The 9,691-nt window shown below is 41.3% G+C and overlaps 1 protein-coding gene across 1 annotated transcript; it reads right to left on the bottom strand.

Moving 5' to 3' along the window:
- Positions 1-1,000: 1,000 nt before the first annotated feature.
- Positions 1,001-6,846, bottom strand: LOC127199045 (igE-binding protein-like). Its single transcript, XM_051156914.1, has 2 exons — positions 6,785-6,846; positions 1,001-2,162 (listed from the first exon to the last, which is right to left on the bottom strand). Exons 1-2 carry the CDS (start codon positions 6,844-6,846, stop codon positions 1,001-1,003), a joined length of 1,224 nt encoding a protein of 407 aa, XP_051012871.1.
- Positions 6,847-9,691: the final 2,845 nt, after the last annotated feature.

Below are 9,691 nucleotides of genomic sequence, written 5' to 3' on the forward strand. Positions count from 1 at the left end.
ATTAATGGCTCTCAAATCATGTAACAATCTCCATTTACCTGATTTTTTCTTAATCACAAAAATTGGAGTATTCCATGGAGATGTGGATGGTTCAATGTGACCCAAATTTAATTGTTCTTTTACTAGTTGAGTCACTGCTTCTAATTTTTCAGAGGACAGGGGCCATTGAGGAACCCATACAGGGTCCTCTGTTTTCCAAGGTATAGGTCGTGCTGCCTCAATGGCCCCTAGGAAAAACCCAAACCCTGTTTGCTTTGGTTTCCTGCAGGTGAGATGGGTTCGGTTCTCCCTTGTTCTTGCTTACCTAATCCTTTTCCCGTTTTATACCCCATTTTTAGCATTATGCCCTTTGCTTGTGGTGAATATCTTTCAGGAGGGGCATACTCATTTGATAGGGTCAAGCCCATATGTTGCATAACATCCCTTCCCCATAAATTAACTGGGAGAGGAAGTACATACGGTATGAATTTTCCCCGTTGACCTTCGGAAGTTTCCCATGTTAGGACCACAGAGCTAATCGAAGGACAGGATTGGTAGCCCAGACCTTGTAAGGCATGAGATGATTGGGTAATGGGCCATGCTTTGGGCCACCAATGAGAAGAAATTATGCTTTTATCTGCTCCCGTATCTAGAATGCCCTCAAATGCTTTGCCATTAATTTTTAAATGGAGCCTGGGTCTCTCATTTAGAGGGATCATCAAGTAAGCCGAATCATTGCCTGAAGAGCCCATTTTGGCAACATTTGGTCTAGAGGATCCTCCTCCTATATCAGGGAGGAGTAACAATTGAGCAATTCTGTCCCCTTTTGAAATTGAGAAAACTCCTTTTGGACTAGAACATAAAATTTGAATCTCTGTAGAGTGTTGATTATCTACGATTCCAGGATACACTATTAAGCCTTGTAAGGTAAGTATGCCTCGACCCAGTATGAGGCCGACAGTTCCTTGAGGCAAAGGTGTAATGGTCTCTGTAGGAACTGGTTGGATATTCATTTGTGGCATTAGTAAGAAGTCGGAGGCGGCACACAGGTCCACTCTTGTAGAGTGTCCTGAGCCGTGTCTCTGTTGTCCTCCTGGGCTTTGACAAACCGGTTCCCATATCTTTGAGGGCCCTGGGACCGAGGGCCCAACGGCCCGTTTTTTGGCGCATCGGTAGCCTGGCTGTTATCGACAGTTTGATTGTTAATAGGTGGGAGGAGTCTCCCCTGCACATCTCTCACCGAGCGGCATTGGCTAGTCTTATGATATCCTTTGCCACAACGGTTGCAGAGAGTCAGTGTTTCTCCCCTTCTGTTTGAGTTTTTGCAGTCCTTTTTAAAATGTCCAGGCTTGCCACAGTTATAGCAAGTCCTCTGGTTGGTTTTACCAGCAGGGCGTTTTTGAGACTGGAGGATAGCAGCTGCTAGGCCCACATTAGTAAGCGGTCCTCCGAGGTCTCTACACACTCTGAGCCAATCTTGTAAGCCCTTATTTTTTCTAGGAGCTATGGCGGCTCTGCACTCTTGAGTGGCTTGTTCAAATATCAACTGTTCAATAAAAGGTTCCACCTGCTCAACATCTCCAAAGATACGTCCTGCTGCTTCTGTCATTCTGGCCACAAAATCGGAAAACGATTCCTCAGGGCCCTGAATAATTTTTGTAAGGCGCCTATTAGCCTCCCCTTTTTTAGAAAGCGCTTTCCAGGCTTTAATAGCTGTCTGTGAAATTTGAGCATAGGCTCCCCAATGGTAATTTGTCTGATTCACAGTAAATTGACCTTGACCTGTCAACAAGTCAAAGGTCCAGTTTCTCTGTTCAGGAGTAAGGGCAAGAGCATTGGCCTGGGCTTGTGTTTGAGCGGCCTCATACCAGAGAGCCCTCCATTCCATGTATTGACCCATATCTGGAAGTGCGGCTTTTGCTACCATCTGCCAATCAGAAGGAGTTAAGGTGCCATTGCCAATTCTATCCAACATTACCAGGGTAAAATTTGCATTAACCCCGTATTTGCGGACAGACTCAGCCAATTCTTTAATTAGGTTATATTCGACGGGGACATGTACTCGTCCCCCGTTCTCTGTTTCAAAAACAGGAAAAAAATTGTGTAATTTTTTACGAATCTTTTCCGGCCAAAAGGAAAATCCAGACCGCGGTTCGTAGAGTGGAGGAGCGGTGGGTGTTACCCTATGAGAGGAGTTATGGGAGGGTTTTTTTATTATTTCCTCGTTCGTCTGGGTAGTATCTCTCCTCCTCATATTTGGCTGCCTCCTCCTCTAACTCTGCTTCTTCCTCTGAATCAAGAGCCTCATTGTCAGAGGCATTGGAGCTAGAGCTTGCAGAGCTATCAATATTGAATGCCTCAAGTTCCCTTAATGGGTAAAGTCCTTGTGATGTCCCTTCTGGGGAATCAGGGGACTGCACTCCTTTTACAGGAGGGTTCTTAGCTTCTTTCCTTTTACGGGTATCCCTTTTCTTGCGCGCACCCAACCTCTCACTACGTTCGGTTTCTGACATGCTATCCTGAACTTCCTCTAGGGCGACCTGTCCTTCCTCTACTGCCCTCTTGCAATTGTCATCCTCTAGGCAATTTTTTACAAATAAAAAAATAAAAAATATCACTCCTAGAATCGGCCCAAGAAATTCAGAAATATGCATACCTCTCCGAACTTACCTATCCCTGCAGTTCTGAATCCTCCTTGAAGTCAAGGGGTCTCCGAAGGTGCTGACGATGGTGTGGTCAATTTCCCGGGTTTCGGCACCAGATGTGACTCGCGTAACCGTCTCGCCAGCAAGAACGACGCGGCACACGTACAGGATCCTTCTGCAGCAAAGCTTTAATGCATCTTGAGAGGGAGAGCATAAGCTTACAGCGAGTAAAATGGAGACCCCAAACAGCAGAAACCCATCCCTTATATAGGAAACTGTTCTCCGCTTAGGATGTGTCAGTCCCTGATTGGCTGTTACTCATCAGGCGATATGACGACACGGGAGAGGCAGAGCACAACAAGTGGAAAGTTCCTTCGCACATGCGCAGATTACTTGTTTACCAGTTTGGGACACAGGATGTCAGCGCCATCTTGTAATGGCGAATGTGAGTGCGGCCTCTCACACATACTCCCTGAGACCCCATGGGCCACTTCTGTCAATGAAACCCAGTGGGCTAACACCTGATATTTACCTCTTCCTCACCTCTTCTAAGTCCAGTCTCCCTTCCCCCCCCAACACACGCACAACCCTCATCCATGGGAGGCAGCTGTAAGGCATTTTCTAAATTAGTAATCAATGGGGGAGGGCCCAACCCAAAGGGGGTGGTGCCATCCCTAGGATAGTGGTCCTTGGTTCTATAAGAAAGCAGGTTGATCAGGTCATGTAGAGCAAGCAAGTAAGCAGCATCCCTCCATGGCCTCTGCATCAGCTCCTGCCTCTAGGTTCCTGCCCTGTTTGTATTTTTATCTTAATAATGAACAGCAATATGGAAGGTCAAACTAAATAAATTCTTTACTCCCTGGTTTGCTTTTTTCATTATAGCACTAGAAACCCTAAGACAATCCAGAAACACATTTTACCTGGAACCTCCAGTGAAAACACTTATTAGGACTTCAGAAGAGGTTCCTACCAGGCAGAACACAGCTACTACACACTCCTAAGAACCAGGGAGGAAATAGAAACCAATGGCAAAACTTCTACACAACAAAGATAAACCAGATATTAGCATCTATAATTACAATCTTCCTAATCCTCAATGCCTTGATGCTAGCATAAAAACACAATTAATAACAATAAAATGCAATTAATAATAAAGACAAAATTAATAACAGAACAAATGTCTCCACTACTGCCAAGCAATTCTACCACAGCATGTTCTGAATATTCCAATATAGCTGAGGCATAGGGAAAAGACATTAAAGCAGCTCTTATGAATATGATAGATGTCCTTAAAGGGGAAATGGATATATCTCTTAAAGAAATCTGCAAAAACACAAACAGTGGAAGAAGATAAGTAAGCCATTCAAGACTTGAAAGTAGAAACAGAACCAATAAGGAAAACTCAAACTGAGGGAAATCTGGAAATGAAAATTTTAAGAATTTGAACAGGAACCACAGAGGCAAGCATCAAAAACGGAAGAGAAGAGATGGAAAGGAGAAAACAGGCATTGAAGACATGATAGGAAGATGAATACATAGTCAAAGAAATGTTCAATCTAAATACCTCTTGGCAAGAAAAAAAAATCCAGGAAATCTGGGACACATAAAAAGACTAAATCCAAGTATAATAGAATAGAGGAAAGAGAAGAAACACAAGTTAAAGCCACACACACACAAAGATTTTCAACAAAATCATAGAAGAAAAATTTTCTAACCTAAAAAAGTAGATGTTTTGGTCCTTTGCCTCCCGAGTGCTGAGAGACCCTGACACATCAACAATTGGGACTTCTGGTGTGTCAGTAATAAATTGTACCTATACCTCTAAAAAAAAAAAAAAAAAAAAAAAAAAAGTAGATGTTTTTCAAAGTATAAGGAACATGCAGAACACCAAATAGACAGGACCAGAAAAGAAAGCTCCCTTGGTACATAATAACCAAAACACTAAGCATACAGAACAAAGAAAGAATATTAAAAGCTGCAAAGGAAAAAAGCCAAGTAACATATAAAGACAGACCTATTAAAATTATACCTGATTGTTGGAGACTTCAATACCTAGCCTTTGCCAATAGACAGATCATCTAGACAAACACCAAACAGCAATTCTGGAGCTAACTGAAGTTATAAGCCAAATGGGCCCAACAGATATGTACAGAACATTTTATCCAATCACTATATATCTGATCACCATGGATTAAAGCTGGATATCAACAACAACAGAAAGGGCAGAAAGTACCCCACTTAGCTCCCTGTTACACTAGAACTGCAGTACCCAGTCCATCGTCATGGGATCATGTGGGGAAGGAGCACGTGGTTGCCAAGAAGTGAAGAAGGCAAAAGGGACCATGATTTCAATATCCCATAGAAAGCAAGCCCCACTGACTGCTCTGCATACTCCACCCCTTCATGCTCCTCCCACCTCCCACAAACTGCCAACATTAACACAGGGACCTGTGGGGACATTTCAAATCCAAACTGCAGAACCATGAAAAGGAATCTCTATGCTGGTTAACTAATAGATCAAAACTGACTTTATCCATCTAATTCCATAGTAAAGCCAGAAGTTATATTTATTTAAATATCATAAAGACAATGTATTTACTATTTCTCTCCTAATTTGTAATATAATGATGCATTTGGAAAATGAATATAGCAAAAGAAATTTATACCTCACATATTTTTTTTTAATTTTTGTTCATTTGGGTATGTTATAAACCAAGGAACTTTCCAAGAAGGACAAAAATTCTTCATCTGCTTCCATTCTGCTTTTGTTATGTGTAATTTCTAGTTAAAAAATTGATTGAGTTGAATGTATTTATTTGAAAAGCAAATCAGGAAGTCCAAACTAGATGCAAGGTGAACTACAGTGTGGGTCAGCTAAAAGCAAAACAGGCATCGTTAGGCTAGTGAAAGATTTACAGTTCACTGTGTAAGATAGTATATATTTACTGACTTCCTCGTGTGCATCAAAACTCGGCTGTAAAAAATTTCAACTCCGAATGGAGAATGACCTAGAAGAAATTCAGAAAGACAAAATTCTAAAACAGTCAAATCAAACCAAGATGTGAGCATCTGAATAAAACTCAGGAGATTTAATATCATTTCCATGTTTGGGGAGTAATATATTTACCTCTTTACAGCGACAAATAGAAGTACATTCAGGAAGTAGACTTCTTCACTTGGCCAGTTTATCAAATAAGATTATTTTATAAGTAAATGGGACTTTATTATGTATGAACTTTAGCTTAAGCATATAAAAATAACAATTGAGAGCTCTTTCAATACATAGACATGCCCAGTGAGAATAATTTTCTTCACTTTAGCTAGTTCAAAAGAGAGGATCTCATTTACTTGTAGAAGCAAAATATAAAACCGTCATAGATGCTATGAGTTCTTCTGGGTTGGAGCAGAAGGAATCTTCCCTGGTCAAAGCTATTGCATTGTTAGTAAAATGATCAGAGACACAGGATACTGTTGTGCCTGTGTTAAAAGAAAAAAAGAACATTGCAAAATTACCCTGGAAATTAGTAAATAAATAAACAAGTTTTTGATTAACATTCTAAGTATATTTTTAATTGTATTACTTTTTATGCTGGATCCAAATCAAAATTTGCAGAATGTAGAAGTGAACCGCTGAAAAGCATAAGCTTGGGCCCCAAACATGCAGGAGATAAAAGTACTGTGGATATAGTGATGGCCCTGAAGGGACTTATGTCTCATTTGAAAAGTAATTGTGTAGAATAGACACAGGTGAGAGCTGCCTTGTGAGAAGACGCACAAGACACTATGAAATGGGGTGGACACGAACATCTGTTCAGTAGACATCCAAGGATCCATTCAAGAAGTTTTATTTTCTCAAGTAAGGAAGAGTATTGGCATACAGCCACTTGGATTGTTGTTTTTTCCTAATTTCCCTCTGTTCTATGCAATGATACATTGCTATATATTGTGGGCTTGTGCAAGAAGCTGCAGCTAGATTCCATAGACACAGTGTACCTCCAAGCTATCCATGCATTTAGAAATTGATAGAATTTGGTCATCTGCATGGGGGAGGAGACATGATAAGCTTGTACTTCTGTTCCTCAAGCTAGTCTTGGCAAGAAGACTCATTTTTGGCTCAGGACTGCAAAGCAATAAGAAGCAACAGTCTTTTTTTATCTTACTGCTCTGAAGGTCTCCACTGACTGTCCTGCACTGTGGTAGCTCCTAAAGTGCCAGCTGGCATGTTAGTTGGCTTTGGTGACCTGATGTGTCCTCGGACAGAAGGATCTTGAGCTCCTACCAGAGCTCTTCTTCTTCTGGCTTCAATTACTAGGCTGTGTGTGTGTGTGTGTGTGTGTGTGTGTGTGTGTGTGTGTGTGTGTGTTTTCATGAAAAGGAGATCCAACTTCTACAACTCACTCGCCAGTGCTGGTGGCCTGGAATAGGAAGAGGCTGATGTAGACTCAAACTTGCCTGCACAAGCTCCAGTGTGGACTTGCTGTCCTCCGTTTTATGTCCATTTTCCTTCCAAATAATTTGCTTTGCTAACTTCAGATTCGGAATGAGATGTCAAATTAATTGCTATACATGTAGTTGCTTTATAATAAATCCCATCTTTTACAGCAGTCCCTATGATTCTTTCTCCGATTAAACTCCAATTGATGGTCAGTGTTTTCAATCACAGGGAAAGTAGGACATCTTATACAGACGGGCAGATTTTCAGTCCCCCAGAGACATGCCCATCAAATCTATTTCTTCTTCCTGAGCACATAGCTATGTGCATAACTTGGCTTTACCTGTCCAATTCCTAGATGAAGAGAGGGGAGAAGGAAATGGAGAAGAATGAACAACATGAAGAAGAGGTTTGGGAAGAGTCAGACACTCAGTGCAGCAGAAAGATGGACCATACGGCTTTGTCAGCAAGTTGAACTAGAAGATGAAGACTCATCTAGACTGTTGAAGAGCAGAGCATTTCCTACATTACTTCCTAGGTTAGGAAGATAAGAGAAGAAAAGAGGGGCACTGGAATACAAGAAATAACTGAAAAGGTCCTTATAGATGAACTGGCTGACTAGAGTAAAAATAAAATAATAATCTCAATCTATTAGGGTTTGGATAAGTCTTCCCCAAAAGGCTCCCAAGTTGACTGCTTGATTAGCAGTCTGTGGCACTATAGCTAAGTAGAGGAGCCTGTGGGAAGATGGCCCTAGCAGGGGGAATTGCATCTCTGAGAAGTGCCCCTTAAGGTGATAGTGGGGTCCTTGTACCTTCATCTCACTTTGCTTGTTATAAGGAAGTTGCTTTAATATATCCTCCTCAGCATGGGTGTAAAATCAATGGAGTCACTAACTGTGAATTCAAACTGTTTGGTAGCTACCTGGGCAGGGAGAGGCTTGCACCCAGTTGTCTAGCAGTTTCATTGGAGATGGAAACATTCCATTCCCCCAAGGAAAAAATTTTTAAGACAGAAGATAAACAACTCAGAAATAGCTTCAGGAAGTCCCTGAAACCGACCAGATTCTCTAGCCACCCCAGCCCCACCCCCACTCCCACAGTGAGCAGTAAAGATGGTTGAGAGTCTCTCTGGGACAAAACAAGCCACAAAGATGAGTCTGAGGCCAGAGTGGCTGCCTGGAAGACGCAGAAACCAGCTTAGAGGCCTTGAAGAGTTTTAGACCAACTGGGTCTCTGGGAAAGGATAGTCTCCTGCCTGTTGAGCTATCTACATGCTCTGCAGTGTGATCCAGGGTTCCCAGCATTGGTGAGCTGCTACCTGTACTGCTTTGGTAATGCAACTCTCTTTAAGTCAGTTCTACTTCTGTAAATAAGCCCTCAGCAAAGTCTCTGTTTCACCAATCTGGTCTTTGGTGTTTGGTGGCTTCCATACCTTGGCCCTTTATGCGCTCCCTGTCTGTGGTGAATAAATATCTATTTTGCACATCTCTAAAAAAATCTTGAGATACAACAGACCCTTACCTCACAATTGGCTTTGTTCCCTCTTAAGACATAAAATACATCCAGTTTCCTCCGTTTTGTGTGGTATGGGGTCTTTGTTGAGACCCATTAAGGGAAAGCTACTTCCTTCTTATTGGAATGTAATCTCTTTTCTACCTGTATCATTCTGAGCTCCCCAAAATTACACACTTCCATTTTAAAAAGAGAAAAGAGTCAAATTGAGCTTGTCTATCATCTGGCAAGGAGATGACCTCTGAGGGACCTTGATAAATCTGAATATATTATAAATAGATGGAAAGGGTAATTATGTCCTTAATGATGATCTGGTTTTTGTTTTTACTTTTGTTTTGCAGAATTTTTGTTTGTTTGGAGAGAGAATTTGATGTACCCCAAGGTACACTCAAATGTGCTACATTGCAGAGGACCTTAAATTTCTGATCCTTGCCTCTACTTCACAAATTAATCAACATCTTGGCTTGCATTCCAAGCCTTTATAGTCAATGATGAAATTCCTAAAAACCAGACGATCTATTCCTTAACTTCTTTACAGTATCACTATTACCTGCTGTATCCTACTTAGGGAAAACTTGGTAAAATGTGCCCTTGTATTTTCTCCTAAAGGTGTTTCTAAATTATGCTTAACTTCTTTCTATGAAGGCATTTGTGTAATATTTAAGTAAGGGACAAAATACTTTTTCTCAGTTGGCAACCATTTCGTTAGTACCATCTATTGAAAATGTCTCCTACTACAAACACAGGTTTATTGTGTAGACATTTCATCCCGCAGTAGCAGATGATATAAGCTGTGTTTCCTGGGAAATAGACTATGAGGTGGAATTTAGTAGGTCAAGGGTTTGTTGTGGAATGATGCTGGGATCAGTATCAGGGGAAATAATTGACTGGACAAAGAACTGAGACTGGCTAGAGAGAGAGAAGTGGAGATGCCATGAAGCGCCAGAAACAGGATCAGTGAACCATACTGGGCATTTTGGAGTTACAGTCTAGAGCTGAGGTCTTGAACACGCTCTTGAGTTTTTCAGTCATTGGATATAGACCTAAAAAAAAAAAAAAAAAAGAAAAGAAGAAGAAGCGTAGCCTTATACAGAGATACTGCCGTTAGCTAAGAATATCAT

The sequence above is a fragment of the Acomys russatus genome, chromosome 15 (genome assembly GCF_903995435.1).
Source record: "Acomys russatus chromosome 15, mAcoRus1.1, whole genome shotgun sequence".
NCBI lineage: Eukaryota > Metazoa > Chordata > Mammalia > Rodentia > Muridae > Acomys > Acomys russatus.

Excerpts from the sequence above, each read along its gene's own strand:
- LOC127199045 (XM_051156914.1), bottom strand. The coding sequence starts at position 6,846 with ATGCCAGCTGGCACTTTAGGAGCTACCACAGTGCAGGACAGTCAGTGG. Across the intron at positions 2,163-6,784 it reads CAGTGGAGACCTTCAGAGCA|GGTAACACCCACCGCTCCTC; the intron begins GTAAGATAAAAA and ends CTCCTCTCATAG.